The sequence below is a fragment of the Pezoporus flaviventris genome, unplaced genomic scaffold (assembly GCF_033815535.1).
Source record: "Pezoporus flaviventris isolate CSIRO_AGI_PZ_B2104156 unplaced genomic scaffold, CSIRO_AGI_Pfla_v1 ptg000036l, whole genome shotgun sequence".
Taxonomy (NCBI): Eukaryota; Metazoa; Chordata; class Aves; order Psittaciformes; family Psittacidae; genus Pezoporus; species Pezoporus flaviventris.
This window is the reverse complement of record NW_026892584.1, coordinates 26,536,083-26,556,999: the sequence shown is the minus strand read 5'-3', so window position 1 is coordinate 26,556,999 and position 20,917 is coordinate 26,536,083. Positions and strand designations below refer to the sequence as shown.

Here is a 20,917-nt window from a genome sequence, read left to right as displayed (position 1 = left end):
TCAGCGACAAAGATGGTGAACAAGACCGGTCCCAACACCGATCCCTGAGGGACACCACTCGTTACCGGTTTCCAGCTGGACATTGAGCCACTGACCACAGCTTTTTGCGTGCGGCCATCCAGCCAGTTCTTCATGCATCGAGTGGTCCATCCATCACATTGATGTCTCTCCAATTTAGAGACAAGGATGTCGTGTGGGACAGTGTCGAACACTTTAAACAAGTCCAGGTAGATGACATCAACTGCTCTACCCCTGTCCATCAGTTCCGTAGCCCCATCATAGAAGGCCACCAAATTGGTCAGGCAGGATTTCCCCTTAGTGAAGCCATGCTGGCTGTCACCAAGCACCTTGTTGTTTTTCATGTGCTTTAGCATGCCTTCCAGGAGAATCTGCTCCAAGATTTTGCCAGGCACAGAGGTGAGACTGACTGGTCTGTAATTCCCTGGGTCATCCATTTTCCCCTTCTTGAAATTGGGGGTTATATTTCCCTTTTTCCAGTCATCGGGAACTTCATCTGACTGCCATGATTTTTCAAATATAACGGACAGTATCTTAGCAACTTCATTCACCAGCTCCTTCAGGACCCGTGGATGGAGTCCATCAGGTCCCACGGACTTGTATGTTCAGGTTCTTAAGATGGTCTCGAACCAGATCCTCTCCTACAGTGGGACCAAGGTCTTCATTCTCACAGTCCCTGTGTCTGCCTTCCAAGACTTGGGTGGTGTGGTCAGAGCATTTGCCAGGGAAGACCGACAGAAAGAAGTCATTCAGAACCTCAGCTTTCTCCAAATCCTGTGTAGCCAGTTCTCCTGATAGCTTCCGGAGGGGGCCATGTTGTCCCTAGTCTGTCTTTTATTTGCAATGTACCTATAGAATCCCTTCCTGTTATGTTTCACATCCCTAGCCAAGTTTAATTCTAACTGGGCCTTAGCCTTCCTAACCTGGTCCCTAGCTTCCCGGCCAACATCCCTGCATTCTTCCCAGGCCACCTGTCCTTGCTTCCACTTTTTATTTGTTGCCTATCTGTCCTCTATACCAGCTTTACCACAGACTCCACCTTTCAGCAGAAACTTTGTCACTTCACTCTTGCATTTCTGAACTCCTGAAGGTATACCATCCAGCCACAGAAGTCTCACAGAACATTTTTTGCTTTTCTTCTACAAGTTTAACTTCATTACCTGGGAAGAAAAATGTATCTCCTCTATACCTAGTATAGTGAAAAATGCAAATTACACGGTCTCCAAAAATTGTTTCTACAGACCTAGAATATATCCCCATTGAATTAACAAATTAATCTATCAATAGCACATTGAAGGAAATCTAATTTCATGTGGCATCCCCACGTGTCTCCCTGGTTAATAACCACATCATTCACAAGTCTGCTACCTATGATATAGTCAAAATCTTCCCTCCCTGCATTCCCTTAAATAACAAGCAAAAACAAGCACATACTGCAGCCAGTTCCAAATTAGCAGTAAACAGGCTAATTTATATATGTACTCTGACTGGATAGGCAGCAGTCCAAAGAGAACAGAATATTTTGAACTCCACTTGATTTTCACCCTTGACTGAAACACTCACGGGCCTTGTACTTCTCTGCCTCTAACATTTTTCATGAAAAAGGTAAGAACATATCTTTAAGACTAATTTAGTTGAAACTTGGAGAATTTGGACAGAAGCTTTCTCTTTCTTATTTGTTCTCTTATGACCTTTTGATCTCAGATACCTCCCTTATTACCCTACTTAGCCATGAACTTCCCAGGTTAATGCTGGATCCTGAAAAGCACACATGTTCCATTACAGATCTCTCTCGCTTTCTCCCAAAGGTATTGGGGTAGTTCAGTTAGAGGAATATCTTCTTGTTTTTGAATACTGTGGGTACTACAGCTCTTACACACAGAAGCACATAACTCTACTGTTTGTCATAACCTCAAAATCAGTTTTACTATTAAATTTTATGTAGTCACAAAAACATTGTAAATATGTGATTTTAAGTAAATAAAATGGAATAAAATTCCTCAGAAGTAAAAACCAACATTCATTGTTACAGGTATGTTAAACAACAAAGACTCTCCCTAGCAGCTTCATTGTATTAATTTGTAAAGCTGATTATTTATCTTTCATAACCTGAGATTGTCCTACTCAAGTGTGTCCTTAAGATAAGTGCAGGAAAGACATTGCCATTAAAGACAGTTACAGAAGTAACTGCTGCTCCTTTTCTAGTCTAATATACAATAATACTGTGTCTCTTTATACATCTCTTATTCATGCAACTAGGCAGTAAGACATCATACAGTGATGCAGGGGATTAAGTAATGATTTTCATGGTTCTAGATCAGTATTTCTATTGTATACCACTGTGAAGGCACCCTTGTTTTCCCAATGTTGCAAGTATAAAGATACACTGATGAAATTTTTATACCATATAATGAAAAATATTTTTCAAAAATACAAATTAGTGCAAGGCAAAATGTTCTCACACACTTTGTGAAGCGACTCAAAAGTAACCGTACAAGGGAATGAAACCACACATCAGCAATGCTTTACCTTTCTACCATCTCCATCTTTCATATCACAAGAACTGTTCATTTCATGAACATTTCATGAGTATCACCATGAAATTGCCATCTGGTGTTTCAGAAGAGAATGGAGAGAACTGATAAGACAGAAAGCTGATGTAATCACAAAAATCTTGTTTTCTTAAGATGACAGATTTGAAATACCTTGTTCCATGCTCTTAAAATACTTACATTTAAAATTTTCCATTTGAATATTGTAATTTTAGCAGAAAATTGCTTAATAAATTAAACTGATTGAATATTCAATTAAATTTAATTGAATTAAACTGATTGAATAAATTAAACTGATTGAAATGAGTGTAAGAGAGAAAAACATGAAACAGGTGCTTTGGGCATAGGTAGGAAACAGCAGGGATTGACAAAGAACAGAGGTGGACTCCCAGCCAGAGTGGCAACATCATTCCAAGCACAGCTGTTGAGCCTACATTCCTGGGTACCCCAGAGACCCCAGCTAGCACACAGATACCAGAAGCAATTCTCACAAGAACGGGAACAGAAAACAAGCTTCCCAGCTGCTCTTGGAAGGAGGTAATGTATTCAGAGAACCCCTACCCCCGAGACACAGCTGGGCACAACACAGGGAACCAAAATACAAAGGCATTCAGCTCTCACATTATAGTTCTTGCCCTTGGAAAAGAAACAGTCCACAGCAATAATAGTCTTTTCAAAAGTCTCTTGCTTACACCCTCCCTAAATGAATAGTATAATCTTGCCATTAAACATGATTAAATTCAACTATCAGGTCCCTTTAATACCAGCCAGGTACTTTACAACAAGGTAGACTAACTCCAAGTTTCTGAAATAGTTTTAAACAATTGTATTATTTTTATTATTTAGGTAACTGATCTTCTCTACCAGGGGTCACCTTATCATAAAGGAAATATTTATCTGTACAAACACTGTGTTGCTCAATACAAAATCTCACTTGGAAATAACCTACATTGTTTGCTAGGAGCTGAGGTGTCTACTGTTTTCTGGTCACAAAGAATGGAATTAGCGCTTTCATTCTATACATTTCCCACTCTTCTGTGGGGAAAGTATCTTCAGAGAGCACAGAAACAAAAAGCAACGTAGACATATTTAGCATGACCAACATATTTCCAGAGCTTCCACTGCACTTCATAGCCACTTCCAGACTTGAATATATCTGCACTGATAGGTGACTAAACAGACTTCAGCCTCCACCATCTGCAATTACCAAAGGATGCTCCTCTGTAAACCAACACAGCTCAGCTCAGGAAGCTACACAGCCCTTCCCTCACAGAGCTCTGTGAATTACTCTCCAGATTCCCCCTTCTATACTTCCTAATTTAACCAGCAGTAACTAGCTGTGGTAGGAATACAGAAGTTTATATAGCTGATTTTTAAATGGCAGCAAGAAGATAACTTGGTTCTCTAGATGGACCTATGAAACCACAGCAGTTGGAGCCAAGCGGGAAATGAGTGGGCTTAGGGAGAAAATCTATTAATTTATTTTTAAAGTTCTTTTCAGAAAAAGACTTAGATGAAATAGATACATTTCCTTTTTCCTGAGATGTTTTTTTAGATACTGTTTTTTATCCAAGGAGGCAGCTTCCATCATATATTTAGCTTTCAAGAAGTCAGCATTTCCTGAATGAATGTTCATTTCTCTACTGGATTTTTTTTTAATAGTTTTACTGACAAAGTCTAGCTTTAAAATGCTGAATTCTGATTTCACTAAGAGAACCATACTGACAGCTCTGAATATTACTGGACAAGCAAACAAGCTTCTCCCGGTGTTCCTCATACCACTTCGGGCTTTGAAAGATCAGATTCTCTAAGTAGGGTCTGGCCGGATGCAACATCAGGCCTCAGCATCACTGGTATGTTCAGTGTTCACGTTCTCTGCTGCATCATCAGCAAGAAGGTGCTTTGGTTTTGTGACTTATCCTTTAAAGTTCAAGAACTATCTATAAAGGCTAAAGTGCCTGTATTAGTTTTGGAACAGCCCAGGCTGAATCAAAACCTTGAACCAGATGCAGAAGAGTCCAAAACAATCAGTTCAGCTTCCTAGACTTATAAATGCACTCCACCTTTTAAAAAGAGATACTGCCAATCATCTAAACAGATATTCAAAATCCAAACAGAACAATAAAATTGAAAGAAACAAATAGCACCAGCTCCTGCAACTATTAAAGATGCTTCAGAAAATTTAGCAAAAGACCACTGTTAAAAACTGTATCTCCAAAATCCAAGTATCAGATCAAAGATGACAAGTGCAGAGACTGTGAGAATGAAGCCTGTGTTAGCCTTTTCTATTGTGACAGGGACTCTAGCTTTACTGCTTACACACCTGCTGTATAAGGAGACTGATGTGGTGTGGTGGGGAATGCTGACAGCCTACCTGCTTTTCTGCCACCTGCTGCAGTTCTGCTGCTACCATACCGGGGTTATTACTACTGTCCTGGGAAGAAGTCTCTTCTGCATCTTTGTGCGTCCTGGCTGAGCCCACATGCTGTCCACTTGAACTGCAATGGCACAAACCTTCCAAACAAACATTGGATATGCTTAGTAAGTGGTATGTCAGACTCTCTCAGCCTGTTGATCACAATACAAAAGCAAGTATGATACATTCTGCATATTCAAGGGAGAATACAGCCTTCTATTCTGCATCATGGCAGGGGGGTTGGAACTAGATGATCTTAAAGTCCTTTCCAACTCTAACTATTGTATGATTCTATGATTCTATGGGTATTGCCTACATGAGCTTTTGTCAATTCAAAACCCATATTCTCTTCATCATAATGTATCTAATGACAACCAATTCCAGACAATATTAGTTGCTGTTACCCAAGTTAAATCTATAGTTCTTTCCCTTAAAAACAAATGGATTAATTTAAACAACCTATTCAATTAGGAAGTCAAATTTATTTTAATGCCAGAAAGTTGGTCAATATATATACATATCTACACAGCAACCCAAATGAACATGTGCTGACCCTGATGTACAGTCTAAAGCAAATGTATATCATTAAAAAAAAAAAAAAAATCAGGACCACAGTCCTTAGCCTATGTGTGGTTCCCAAAACTCTGTAAATAAAGTACAACATGTATCTAAAAATTCCTATAGTTTCTTCTACTCTTCAGATTTGTTACACTCTAAAGTTGCATTGCTTAACTATGTTCTACCCCAGCATGGTAAATGAGAAGTCTCTAGATCTTGGTTTTAAGATACACTTGTAGAAGTATGTGCTGAAAGGTCCTGAAGAAAGAGATACAGTAATGATCCATTCAGATCTTTTGGTTTTCAAGGTCCTTACACACCTTTATCAACAATTCTGAGGTTTTGTTAAAGGATTCCTCTGCATGATAGAGAAACAGAGAACTAAGAAAACATGGACTGAAACAGGACTTCCACTAACCAAAACTAGATTAATATTACTAAAGATAAAAGAGCTCAGTAATACAATCAGGTAAATATATACAACACTGTATTTCCCAGCTCTTTTCAAACAAGTTCAATGGCTGAGTTCAAGGCCGCTACCTGAAAGGAGGCTGTAGCAAGATAGGTGTGGTCTCCCATGTGATAGGAAAACGGCATAAAATTGCTCCAGTGGAAGTTTAGACTGGATATTGGGAAAAATTTCTTCATCTAAAAGGATGTTAAGCACTGGAACAGGCTGCCCAGGGAAGCGGTTGAGTCACCATTCCTGGAGGTATTTAAATGATGTGTAGACATGGCACTTAGAGACCTGGTTTAGTGGTGAATTTGGCAATGTCAGGTTAATGGTCGGACTCAGTGATCTTAAGGGGCTTTTTCAACATAAGTGATTCTATGATTCACTGTTCATCTGTTTAATGAAAAGGCATCTTTAGCAAACAAGGGCTGCTTCCCACACTCCATGAGAAATTTAGCACCATTCAACAAGTCTCATCATTCTGGAAATGTAAAATTTCTACCTACTCCTGAACAGAAATTACATGATCTAGCAGGTTACTATGCACCCCAGAACACTCACCTATTTTTGCAGAGTACGGTCGGGACAATCTTTGGCTGTAGATCTGAGCAGCAGTCTGAAAAGATGAGAATGAGCCAACAGTGTAGCTACCAGAATGACAACAATGTGATCCTGCAAGGCTAGATAGAAGCCTCACTGGACACTGGGTTTATGAAGACAGAGGAGCTGTCAGGAGCTGTGCTCTGCAAGGATGGTAGTGAGGAAGGGGCCTGAATCAACCTGGGACCAGCTGGAGGAGTTGGCAATGGTGACCAGGTACCTGGGATTTTTCAGAGGCTGAAGGCTGAGATGGTGTCCAGGAACTGGTACTTCTCTGGAATGTGGCACCATAAGTAGAGGAAGAAGCACTAGAAGGGCCACACCGAGGTAATTTCACTTCAGGGTTTAAGGAGAAGATGGGTTCTTCTGAAACTACACAAAGATAATGAGCACACTAGATGAGAAAAAGCTCCTTTTCAGGTCCTTTGGATAACATCAACACCCAAAGATGCCTCTACCCAGACACACTGAAGCCAGTATGACCTCATCTACTGGCAAAGACAAGAGGCTCTACATGATGAATATCCTCTTCCAAAGCTTGTTACATATCTTGATCTTCCCCCACAGTAGAGCAGCTAACACTTTCAAACTGATGGCTCTGCAGTACCTTCTCTTGGGTTTATTAAAAAAAAAAAAACAACAAAAAACAACAAAAAAAAAAACAAACAAACAAAAAAACACAAAACAAAAAAAAACACAACCCTGCAGAATCCCCCCCAAAATTGGGCACTTGAATCTCTCAGTATGAACCCAAAGGTTCCAACCTTTGTTTAAAACAGTAGATGCATTCATTATTTTTTTTATTGATGATGATTTAAGCCAGTTCACTCTACAGGTTGATTTACCTTCTTTGGGTTTACAGCCTTTTAATGCTCTTTCTGCAGGCAGTTCTGCAACTGAAATTTTGGACTGATCACCTTTTATTTTTTTCACCAGCTCAGGATGCTCTAGAAAAAAAAACGGAGAAGTTCGGAAGGAGAACAATGCAAACTGATATCATTAAAACAGGACTGCAGAATTTTAAACCTTGTTACAATGGATTTTCTTGCTAATATTTACTGTAGACCATGCGACTCTATTGATCACAATTGCGCTGCCATGTACAGTAGCATGGACTACTGAACATTTATGGCTGGTACTGCATATCCTTCCATGAACACCCTATTAGGCTCAAATAGACAGACTCTGCCCTCCGATGGGTATGCTCACTGCAGGCAGCACAATTTTGCAGGTCTTGATTTCTCTCATCCCTTACTTTGATTTTGGGATTCTGTGCTCATTTCAGTGCCTTCAGTTTGCACATTATCGTTTCAGTCATGACCCACCCTAGTTAGCTCCCTATAAATGCTAGCCCAGATTCATCTCACTTCACTTCTTTCCACAGACTTCAGTTAAACTGGATTTATCTGGCCAATGCCATCTCAGAACTGCCTGCAAAACTTACGCTCCGGAGGCTGTTTCTCTGACTCATTACTGGTGTTGCTGCATTTTCTGCTTGTGGAGTTTTTTCTTAGGGAGACATTTGTTGACCTGTTTTTCTGTGTGTAAAACGTCAGCACTTCCGCCAAGTCACTTTCACTACAATAGGGAGACAATGGGTATAAGTGAGGATTCTAAGCTTTTATGCGCTCACATAACAATGAAAGACAAGGAGCAACAAGGAGACTGAAAAGGGGAGTGGGGAAAAAAGGTTAGGCCAGACAAGTTAATAATTTGCTCAGTTCTGCAGGGTAAGAGCAGAAAGACAGGAACACGGCTTAGTTAAACCCAAGATTCCCACTGAAATGCCAGTTTTCTTACACAGCAGAAAAAATGAGGCATCCAGGAGCCTTCCCAGGACAAATAAAGAGCAAGTGAAAATTGCAAACACATGTTTGGGGAGATTCAGTTCACAGCTGAATTTGTCAGTCTTCTCCAGGTGCTCTCTAGAACAAGCAGTTATATTTTTCACAACAGAACTCAGCTCAGCCTCTGTTTTATAGTCATCTTTAGTAGTTTTAATTCAGCAGTGGGGGGAAAAGAGGAAAGAAGAGGAAAAAGCCTGTTAATTAGCCAAAACTGCAGGACAAACAAATAGAACAGTCAATATTTTCATTAAGCTCACACAACCACCATGCATTTCTCACTTTCTTTACAACAAAAGAGTTTAACTGCTCCAATGTCCTAAGTATCTATTGGTCCCAAACCAGTATCAGTTACTTGGCATTCATATTAGAGCTTGTGCAAGCTGTAATTCTGATTGTTTTGGTATCTAATATGCTTTCCTTTTGCTTTATAGTGCTGCTCAGACTTAGTGACTGGGTATAAAGCAGAGCAAACACCAAAAGCAGGAAGTATAGTGAAAGTAACAATACAAGAAAACATAACACAGGAATATAAGTTAGCATAGCAGCAGTTATAATCCTTCAAAATGTCTTCTGCACATCACACTTGTACTAGTCTTAGCTAGCCTGAGCTTTGGTAAAAGCAAAGTCTAAAGCTGGAACATGCTACACATCCCAGTAGAGTTTAGACCTTGAGGGTATGCTGCAAAGTTCACCTTTTCTCCCAGACCAATGACAACAAAGGTGAAGAGGAAATATAAGAAGAAGAGTTGTTGGTAGAAAGGTGCTTTAAGCTTTTAAATGAATTTATCAGTGTAAGTATATTCTTCTACATTGCACTGAGGATGTTTAGGTGTAATTATCGTAGCATATGTATAACTAAATACAATGATATCCATGGGATATCAAAGATAGAAAGTCAACAAGACAACCCCAGTTATTAAGTGGCAACATTTATTATCCCTTTTCTCTAGTGTCGCATTCACTGTACAGCAGAACAACTACTCAAAGTGAAAATCTATACCCTTTGCTGGGCTCCAAATGACTAGTTCACTGATTTAAGCTTTAAGCATAGTGCAAAGTGCCATCACCTTAATCAGAATTTTCAGACATACCTGACACCTCATGAGAAGCATAAAGATCATCACTAGAAATTGTCTGATCATTGGCAAACTGGCTTTTACTGCTCTTTATCACACAGATGATCAGATGGTCCAGCAAAAATCTCCAGCTCCAGCCTGAAGTGTGCATCAGGCCATGATGGCATGGCAGCCAGTAACAAAGAAACAGAAGAGTTCTGACCCTAACAGGCATATCTTAACATTTCTTGCAAAAATCAAAATGACCTGATCTAGGACGCAACAGCCATTTTAGTGGACAAAGATATCAGAGAACCAAAAGCATGCTGTGGGCCCATGTAACCTGCATTTCTAGTGACAGGAGAAGACGCTATGGTATAGGGCAGTGAGACACCTTGAGCATCACTCTTTTACAGAACTATGTGAAAAACAGTGAGATTTTTCTTCGAGCCTGTAAGTCTGTTGCAGTAATAACTCTATCAATTATACTAAAATGTAAAATTAATTGTTTTCATGAGAATGTAGTTCAAAAAATACTATAAAGCCTCCTGAACTTAGTTAAAAAGCCTCAGCTATAACTCACTTTTAGTCACTAAGAGTGCTATCCAAACAGAGAAAAAGAGAAAACAGTTTCATAACTGATCATGAAAAAGAAGCAGTGACTGTCAACCTCCCCAGAGAAGATAGAAGGGTGTTAAAAAGGCAGGTTAACACTACCTGTCCACATACTGACAGGGGTCATTGCCCATACATGCATGTCATACATACATCAAATAAAGCAGTCAAAATTAATCAGGTTTTGTGCTCAAGAATCAGAAACTTTGAGGGCATAATTCCAGTTCACTGAATAATTTCAGACCTCTCCATAGTTAGATAGCTATAATACCATTACTTTTTCATAAAATGCTTTAAGGCCATGAAGAATATTTATGTGTTTCCAGAATACATTTCCTGTTAGACCCTTGTAAGTTTAAGACACACAAAGTTCAAAGCACGCACAGCTAGAAAATGCTAGTGTTTCATTGTGAAAGTAACTGCTTGCTCTGAACTGCCTTAGCAGGCCAAATAAGACACTAGGATGAAGACAGAGAGTATAACTCCCTTCTTTCCTCATCTAAGAAAGTCTAAACCTGCAGAGTTCCTGAAGATGGGCAGCAAGCATGAGATTTGTTTCTGAGAGCAGAAACTTGAGAGCCAGAACCACAACAACTGTTCAACCACAGCAGTTCAAGGCCATCTGAGCAGCAGCTCTAGTTTCATTCTCCTTCCAAAATAACTCCACATTTACTCCAGCATCACAGAAAGGACACCATTAGCTCACCAGCATCACTTTGAAATTTACAGAGAGCAGGGCAACCATTGCTGCCCTTTGGTAATCTATTTAATGGTCAAAACATCTCTTAGATGTCCTCTAAGCACCAGATGCTGATGCTACAAGTGTTTGGTTGCTGGAAGAAAAGATGGAAGACAAGTTTTTGTCCCCAGCAAGAGCAGGAGGAGGCGCTATGGTCAATAAATGTATTTAGAACCCTTTAGATCGATCAGATCATCTTTAGAACAACCCCATCACTTTCAGGGCTGCAAGACCCTTTATCAAAAAGAGTAAAATCCATTCCTACCTTGCCTTGCTAATGAAGTTCTGAAAAAGTTCAGGATTCATTCCCTGCTCCTCTTCCTGTTTCTTTTTTGATTGCTTCTGAACCATCTGCTCTGTTTCCTGTTAGTAAGTAGTATCAGTAAGTGTCTCTATGTAGTTACTTTATGTTCCATGCACAGCTACAGCTCAAAGAAAAAAAAACAATTCTATGGCATCTAAGACAAAAGAACATAACTCCAAAGAGCCAAATTTTAAATATTTCACTGTGGGCAACAGAATGGATAAATATAGATAGCCCGAGAGACAGCATTCTAAGTATACACTGAACCTGATATAACTTATTAGAATTGATTTGCTGAGAAAAGAGTAGTCTTCACAAATACACGCTCTTCTCCAAATATAGACTTTGCTGGGACATAAGGAAATACAGAAAGAAAAAGAAAAAATCTTTCTAGTTTTGTTGTTTTCTGTCATAAATACAGAGTTCATCAGAATAGCTTTTATTTGAGCATCTATCCCAGAAGGAGTTTTTCAGAAAGGACAAAACCCACAAAATTATACTAGAAGAAACTCAATCAAGGAGGCCTGCTGAGGGCATCCACACTTCCTACTGTAAACTAGGAGCTCTCCTCTAGAGTTAATTTTTTTGTCACGCACTAAATAGCCAAGGTCTTACCTACACATCAAAAACATACTGCTTCAGCAGAAGCGAAGAAAGTAAAACAGTTCAGCCTGTGGCAAATATGCATTATACACTAAAATATACTGGCGTAAAAGATGGTGAACCTTTGTGTGTAAGAATGGGAGCAAGTTCTCAGATATAAATAATCTTTCTATTTCACACCAGTGGAACTTGTTGACACTAGCAACTGTATTAATACAAACATTTTTGTTAATTAAAATAAAAAAAAAACTACAAGCCTGTCTGAAATACCAATACTACCACACAAGCTTTATCTGACCAGACTTCACCTCCACTTCATTACTTCCTTCGGCTATGCTGAGCATTCCCAGGACAAAAGGGTCAGACACTTTGAAAGATAATTCAAGAGGGAGAAGAAAAAGCCACTCTGGGACATGGTTCCACCCTTCATTACTTAAGTAGAAGTCTGGACAATATGTGATCTCTTACTTAGCTTGCTGGAGGTAGTTTTTTTGATTCTGTGTCATTACAGAAGATACATAATGATTAGTAGGAGTCCCTACTAAAGCTGAAGTTACAAGTCAGTGAAAGAAGTCTATATGATTCTAGTTGGAATCAGACATCAAAAAAAACCGCATAACCAAAGAGTCTCTCAACGGCTTAAACATGTACGTCATAAAACCTCAAGTGATCTGTTCTCACTTGTTTTAACCTAGAAAATATGTTTATGCACTGTTCTATTACCAGTTACACAGTTTTATTTTGTGAATTTACTTAAGAGTTAGCAGAAAATCCTCATGTTTTAACATAATTTGAGTGGAAATTATATCCAAAGCAGCTGCATTCTTCACTCACCACAGAGCCACCCGAGTGTTTTGTGGTTACTCCTAACACAGTATTTCAGCGAGCATTAGGCATAGGAGACACTCCCTGGAACAGATTTATTTCAATACCAACCTTGCTTTGACAGACCAAGTTACTAGATGTCAGTTCTTACAAGGTAATGTAAGTGAACAACCTCTGCTAATGAGAAGGAGCTCAGAGGCCTATTTACAGAGCAGTGTCTGAAAGCAAAATTTAAACTACCCTTGTTCCAACGCTAAAGAAATGTTAGGAGCAAAGGAAAGGGGAAGCTGTTCTTGCAAAACAAGGATTACCATGATACCACTATGTTAAGAACAGCATATTCTATATCTAAAGAGGTGAAAATTACTTAAATTAGGACCTACTTCTTACTGAGCACGCAGAGTCCCATACTGCAGATAAGTAGCAGTTCCTCAGTATATCAAACACGTGGTAAAATACATATTTCATATTGTTCTACATAAGAAATATTATCTCTAAAGAAGCACCATAAAAACAGGGAGAAATGGGAAGAGGCATTACAAAACACTGGAACTGAAGACTAGCCAAAGAGAAAAAGCAAACTGCCAATTAAATTCCACTTTGACATTTCTTTTGATTTTTATGCACATGATGACCAGACTGCACATATAATTCAGTATTACTGTAGTCTCTCTGACAATTTGAACAGACAGACTACCATTACCAGATGCACAACTGCAAACAAGCCATGTAAATTACACAACAGAGCCTTTAAACAGACTGCTGTCTTGACTATGACAGCAGCCAGCAGAAGATACTTCAGAGCAGAAACCAAAAGAGCTATTAAAAGAAGAAACAAGAAAGAATTAGTCACCTTGTTATAACAGGTTATGAACTTGCCCAGCTGGTAAGCCAGGATACGACGACGATCATTTATTCCTAAATGACGTCTGGGGAGCAGCATCTTCAAGGACTGCTGAAGATTGCTGGCAGCTCGCCTTAGGAAGTGTACCACAAGCTCCTGCAAGCAAGAAAGATGGCATTAAGAATGGAGCACCTGCGAGATGTGGTGAGAACAGAGGTACTACAGCAGCTACTGACTGGCAAGAACTAAACACACGGTCCTGAGAAAATGAGAACACTTGAGGAGGATTTGTCTAAAAAGCATGGCAGATGAAAACAAAAAACAAGCAGCAAAATGCAGCAACAAAGAATCTCCTGTAAAGTCTAATGAGAACATTTCCAAAAAACAATCTGCAATCTTATATAGATAATCTGCAATGTGTTAAAGAAAGCCTGTGATGAAGCACACTGATATAAAACCCGCAGTGCTATCACAGGGAAGGGGATCTCGGTCAGATATCTCCACTACAGTGATCTAAGCCTTATTTCATCACTTTTCATGTATGCATATTATTACCACAGTCTCTCCACAGAAATAGATGACTACGTCTATAGCCATGTAATTCCAATCCCCCACCATGTCTATCGGATGCATCCTGTGGGTGTTTTGAACCCTTTCTGTCTCCCCTTGGAATTTGCTTTTGGTTAGGAGCAATGCTAACACATAAATGAGCAGCCTCACAGCCAAACTATTGGATTTCACAGCTCGCCTCTCACTGCCATTACTCCAGGCTGGTTTAATCTGTTATTTTAAACATTATTTTTCACAGTACAGCAGACAAAGTGACTCTCAATTTCCACTTGGAAAGGGCAGGGGTAACATTTTCCACTGAGTCGACTGATTATCCTTGACACACAATTTTATCTCTGAACTGCACTGGCTCTTTCCCTGGAACATGTATTCAGCAAGAAAGCTCAAGAGCCTACTGTACAAAGCTGTTTTAGGAAGGTTTGTGAGGGGATCTGGGCTTGCTGCTTGAAAATGTATATACATCAAATATAGGGCCTTAAAATACAGCCCAGAAAAATTAATCACACGGTTTTAAAATAAAAAATAAATACACAAATAAAAACATCTGTGCTAGAAAGTAACTTTCTATCCTCAGCGGTTTTCACTTTCTTCTTTTTCTTTTTCTCTATCTCAAATACAAAGAAGATTCCTAAATGCAGATGCTGGCAAAGGGTAAGACAGGACACAAGTGAAAAAGCTTAACTGGCTACCTGTTCTAGTTGAGTAGATGTATACTTTAATGCAACAGAAACTAGACACTGCCAAGCTATCTTAAAGAATCTTAGAGAGAAGAATTCAAAAGCAAGTAAGCTCAGAGATCAGTGAACAAGAATCAGTGAAAAATCTGAGCAACTTGAATATGAACCACATTCCAGTCATTAAGAGCTGACTACTCTTATTGCTGCTTAGATGTCAAATCAGCAGCCCTACCTTGTCTGAATATTAAGAATACAGCACTGGCAGCTGGACTACAATAGACAACTATAATGTCAGTCGGACTTCAGCTCTTCCAAGGATGGGAACTGACTTCAAAACTCTCAAGGGAGATTATAGCTTGGCTTCTCAGTCTGGCCAACACAAAGCTTCTTACCATTTGCTCATCTTCTTTGGCAGTCCAGGCAGAATTCTGGATCTGGTCACCAGCCTCCTTCATCAGTCGCAACTGAACATGCTGTAGATAGGCAGAGAAAGCCCTGCGAGCTTGCACTTTGCTGCGAACCAAAAGAATCAGTCAGCTATCTTCAGGGTAGTAATGGAGTTATAGCAGTTAAGAACAGTTTATGGACGAAAGTACAGTCGGCAAGGACCTCCTAGATGCACCAATGTTGAAGCTCAAGGGAAGGAGGACCCTTTCACCCTGCCAGTGTTTTCAAGTCCTTCAGCTCACCAAGATGGGGTAGATATTGCAGGATACACAAAAGACCACAGACACCCTCCAAGATCACCTCTAAAAACTGAATGGTCTCCTTGCTTTCCACAGCCTTAGCCACTCTCCTCCAAAATCCAACAATGTGAACATCAGCAAACTGTGTATTTTTAAATCAAATTCGAGACTCTCTTGGGCCTCTGTCTTAGCAAGCATCTTGAACACCGCAACAAGAGACCATAAAACAAATAAATGGCTTGGTACTGGGTGCCAGAGTTATAACAAAGATCCTGCAATTCCCATTGGAAATGAAGGAATTAAATCTGTGAAAGTGAGCTCTTCCCTGCTGGCCCAAGGAAACAAGCCAAATTTCACTGAGCAAAGCACCACTGAAGAATGAAAGAACATCAGCAAAATCTGCTGTGCAGCTGGCTGAACATGTTAGGAAGCTGTGAGTGTGAACTGAGGAGAGTTCACTGGGGTAGGACTGGGAGGGACACATTGCTTCTCAGTCCCTCACAGCGGTAGTCACTTTAGTGTACACATCAACTTCTCCAACTGCCAAACGCTTTGCCCAATTCTGTTCATTCTTATCTTGGCCTAAACCTCCTCTTCCAACATTCTGCTCTCCCAATCTCCACTCTTCCTCATAGTTTTCTCCATAGTCACTACCAGCTGTCCCTTGAATTGCAAACATAATTTCTCCTTCCCTTTTCATAAGAAAGTAGAAGTAAATGAGCTTTAGTGTCAGCTACTCTTCCATCACAGGCAATGTCCTAATCTTTTCTGTAAAATTATCAAGTTTCATCTTAATACAGTTTTCAACCCATTACTTTCCTAGAATATTATTCCAGACCTTACTGTTTTAATTATTAGAAACCTTCCTTTACTACCCAGCCTAACTTCCCTCATGAGCAGTTTGTATTTGCTTTTTCTTTCTCCAGCGTTGTCCTGTATCTTAAATAATTTCATTCCTAATGGGTCTCCCACCTTGAATATATTTATTAGCAATTACAGCCTTCCTTAGTTTTCATTTTACTAGTGTGAACTATCCACATCTTTCAGTATCTTCTAACAAAGCACCCACACTGGTGACATGATGAGACTAGCAGCTCTCTACCTGGCCAGTCACAACCTTCCCTGAACACAGGCGATAGCCACTGTATACGATATTACACATGAAATCTCAGAAGCATCTCAAGTGATAAACCCTAGACCACATTTGCATGCATACATGAGCTAGAGCTTCGCAAACCTCCTGCGATTAGAAAGCTTATATTTTTCCTTATAATTAATTTCCCGTTGATGAACACCCAGTTGATACAATTTCTGCTGTAAATTATTAGTTCTTACAGGCATGTCCTTGGACTTTGTGCTACTGAATTTTATCCTAGCTATATTATTCCTATTCTCAAATTCATCCAGCTCTTTCCATGTTTATTCCACTATGTTTCCCTCATGGTAATAACTTCCAAATCTTTTCCATCAGCAAATGAAATTTGCACATCTCTACATTTTGTGTCATTCTTGAATCACTTATTAAAATCAGCCTCAGACCAATTCCTGAGGAACCTCACCATTTTTTCATCTATTTCCTCTCTGCACCTTAGGAATATTCTCAGATACTTTTATGGTCCTAATGACTCCAGGTACACAAGTGCCTGAAATTTTATTAAAAACTCAGTTCACAAATTGTCTTCCTGTTTTATATGTCCGTAAATTTAATGGACACTTTGTTACATGTTACATAGTAACATACGACATAGTAACGCTTATCGAGACCTTATCAATCTAGATAAGAATTGAAATTAAAACCAAAATAAAATACATTAAAAGTATCCATGCATCTACTTAATCATTAGCTTTTGATGCTTCTTAAAGACCATGCAGGCACAAAGGGGGAGAGGGGTGAATGAGCTGCTGCATGAGACTTAAGTTACTGGGTTGGTTTAAACCACAACAACCTGTAACTCAAACATCTCATGACCAAGAGATCAAGATTTGTGCTGGTAAGAATTACGGACCCCATTATCAATATTGGCACAGTAATAGTTCTTTGCCTGCACCTAATACATCTGTGGTTACAAAACAGGAAACAGGGGAAGTTCAGGTTAGATATAAGAAGTTCTTTACTGTAAGGGTGGTGAGGCATGGGAATGGGTTGCCCAAGGGAGTTGTGAATGCTCCATCCCTGGCAGTGTTCAAGGCCAGGCTGGACAGGGCAACATGGTCTAGTGTGACATGTCCCTGTCCATGGCAGGGGGATTGGAACTAGATGATCTTAAGGTCCTTTTCCAAACCTAACTGTTCTATAATTTGATGAAGAAGGTGCGTGTATAACACTGCCTCTCCTTTGGTGTGTGGAATATTGAAACCTGAGTAACTCCCTTTTAATTTTACTTCCCTGGGAATGGCAGTTAGGGGAACATGTTTCATTCAACTGTCACCTCTTCACCAGTATCACCCAGCGTGAGGAAGGTAGAGAAACTGCTTCATCAGGCTGACTAATGGAGAGAGGGGTGTCCTATCACTTACAAAACCTGACTGGAACAAGCCTGGTTTCTTTTTGATGAAAATTTCATTACTTCAGCTCCTCTAACTCTTGACTCCACAAGCAAAGCTTTCATCAATGACAGATCAGATGGACCAAGCCAAGCACAATCCTGGAGCATGAGGTCACCAGAAGCCTTACTTCTGTGGGGAATCCCAACAGTACTGGGTCCTGTGCAAGATTCTGCCACAAACACCAGAGAGAGGTTACGTTCTTGTCAGAAGTCAGTTCTGTATATAGGTATATGACAGCACCGATATGTTCATCCTCAAAACAGGTTTCAGAATCTTCCCTGTCACAACAGCAAACATCCTTGCTACAAGAAGACATCACAACAATTCTAAAATCCATTTGAAAAATCATAAATCTTCTCAGAAACTAAACTAAGAAAGAACAAGCAACAATCATTTTCCCTACCTTTGGACATTTTTCACAAAAAACAACGCTGCTTCTCATCTAGAAGATGTAAAATCTCCTATGCAGATTATATATTATTACTCTTTCCTTTTGCCCTTCCTGTCCACTTGCAGATAGTTTTACTATCCATATTTAGTGGGAAGATCATGCTTCCAAACATCTAGTAAGACCCTGGTTGGTGTCATCCTATAGAATCTCCTCCAGCACTTCTCTTCTTCTCAAGTACCAGAACCGTGCATCAGAACATAATCTGTTCCACACTGTCATACTCAACAGCAGGCAATTAGATGTTTCAGTAACTTGTCACTCTCAGATGACCTCCTACCTTGCTCTCAGGAGGTGATTGAGCAAAGATTATTATCAGAGGTAAAAATGCCAACACCATAAATAAGACCACAAAAAGGAGACAACTAATGTTATGGAGAGGCAGCCAACATTTCTTGGATAGTTGAATTTATGTTTATACTCAGTTCTTTGTAAATGCAAAGAAATAAAGATGAATTTTAGAACTCAATAGCAGGCATCTTGCATTAAGAAAGAGAAGCATTTAAGAAGCCAGATTTGACCAAAGAACAGCTTGCAACACCAAATTAAAGACTAGCAATGGCAACTATGGCTTATCCATTATACTGATCCAACATGTAAACAGTCAGTCTTTGCAACTAATCTCCCTCCCATGCCAACTAGTTAAGGCAGCCCACAGTTAAGACAAAAATTCAGACCCCTTTCTCTAGGGTCCATTTATCTCTTAACACTTGATCATAATGTGCCACTAACTGCACATCCCCCATATTTTAACCAATATTAGCTGCAAGTCAAAATTCAAGACAACATGCAGAAATCTCTCACCTCAGGTTTCCATGCTTTTGAAGAGTTTGCAGCAAGTTGATCTGAATGTTTGTTTTCTGAGGAAACAGATCTCCTCCATCTCCAGGTTTCTTGTCAAGCTTTTTCGGCAACCTCTCCTTACTAGCAGTTCTCACCAAGTCAGAGAGCTTTGGCTTACTTTTCACCTCACTGTCCAAAACAGAGCCAACAGTTCTATCTAGCTCATCTTCATCTGTATCTACCTCCTCTTCTTCCTCACCTTCTGCATCTGACTTGAGGGACAACTTTATTGGTTCTGATGTCCCTGTAGTAGAAGAGAAATTACCTATGCTCATTAAGAAAAAAGTAAAAAGTTGGAAAGATTGTCCTGCTATTTATGCCCTTTGGTTTACCTCTAAACTCTTTCCTGCTAGGACAGAACACCACTATTTTAGAATAGTATCTTAACTATCGCTGCCCTTTATTATTCTATCTTTCTGCTTGTGTATCAAAGAGTTGAGAAACCCCTTTTCACAATATCAGAGAAGACACACCACAAGTCTTGTCTTAAATTTACAAATGAAAAAAATAATTAAAGAAACAGAGGCATTTTCCTATATTTTATACTGATTCTTACATATGTATGGAAATATATATAGACTCATACTTGATGCATATACTAATTCTTTGTAATTCTGTGTATCAAAAATACCAAAGCTATGACATCTAAAACTTCCACATGTGTCAATAAAGATCACATACATTAACACAGCACCAAAATAATTTTATAACATACAATCTCTCCCATTGCAGTCAGTATCACATAGCTATTAGAAAGAGTTTAGATAACAGCTTCAGGAAGAGCCACTTTTGATGATCATTTGCCTCTGTACCATTTAAATTTTTCCCATGTCAGACTGGATAAGAAGGATTTCTCTCTTTCCGACAGCTTAGAGACACTGCTGTGTAGGAGAACCAGCCTGGAAGGTTTCAAGTCTTCATCTTTGTTTGAAAAGGTGGAGGACTGTAAAGTCACACATACTGTTGAATTCTTGTAACCAAAAACGCAACTGCAAGATCATCTTCAAGAAAATATTATCTTTGGTCATTTACGCAGGCATGTGGAATGGTGGGAATGAAATTCCAGGCACTAAGAAGGCATGAAACTTGTAAGAAGAATGAAGTGAAAACTATTAACACTTGACATGAGAACTACTAACTTCAACCTCTGAAACCCTTCAGGAACTACAAAGGCCACAACAAACCCATTCACACACATTTCAAATGAAAAAGTCCTTGCTTATTTGGTTTTGACTGGCTGCTCATCTAAGATGTAGCCATGCATACCTGGTGATCCTGTCTGTGCTGCTTTAGACTTGCCATTGCATCGCTGGCGCTTTCGTAACTCCAGTGAAACAAGCTTTCTCTCGTAAAAGAGAGCATGAGAGTCTATAGCTTCAAGCCTCATATCCAGCTTTTCATTGAGACCTGCTCTGGGAAGTATAATACAGAGACATCCTCAATCTCCCTTTATACTTCTCTTCCTGATGCCAAGAGAGACTTAATAGATTAATTTTCTTCAAGAAACAGTTTTCCTGACAGGGGGAAGAAGTAATTATGATCGGTCTAACTTTGCTCTATTTAAAACCTGCAAATGTTTGAAGCGAGTCTTGGAAGTACTTTATAGAACATCACCTCAAAAGCCTCAAAATGTACTTATCTATAGTCATGCTTTCATGATTGAGCAGCTTCTGTCCACTGTGCAGCTCAAGCACAGTTAATAAGGAAAACTGAATT

At 39.5% G+C, this 20,917-nt stretch overlaps 1 protein-coding gene across 1 annotated transcript in view; it reads right to left on the bottom strand.

Moving 5' to 3' along the window:
- TTLL5 (tubulin tyrosine ligase like 5) overlaps positions 1 to 20,917 on the bottom strand; it is a 132,544-nt gene that overhangs the window by 63,454 nt on the left and 48,173 nt on the right. Inside the window, 11 exon segments of the mRNA XM_061463629.1 lie at positions 4,894 to 5,084; positions 6,560 to 6,686; positions 6,688 to 6,806; positions 6,809 to 6,970; positions 7,432 to 7,545; positions 8,043 to 8,176; positions 11,120 to 11,217; positions 13,440 to 13,586; positions 15,070 to 15,190; positions 19,163 to 19,445; positions 20,468 to 20,613. Of these exon segments, the coding sequence (XP_061319613.1) occupies positions 4,894 to 5,084; positions 6,560 to 6,686; positions 6,688 to 6,806; positions 6,809 to 6,970; positions 7,432 to 7,545; positions 8,043 to 8,176; positions 11,120 to 11,217; positions 13,440 to 13,586; positions 15,070 to 15,190; positions 19,163 to 19,445; positions 20,468 to 20,613 (1,642 nt within the window).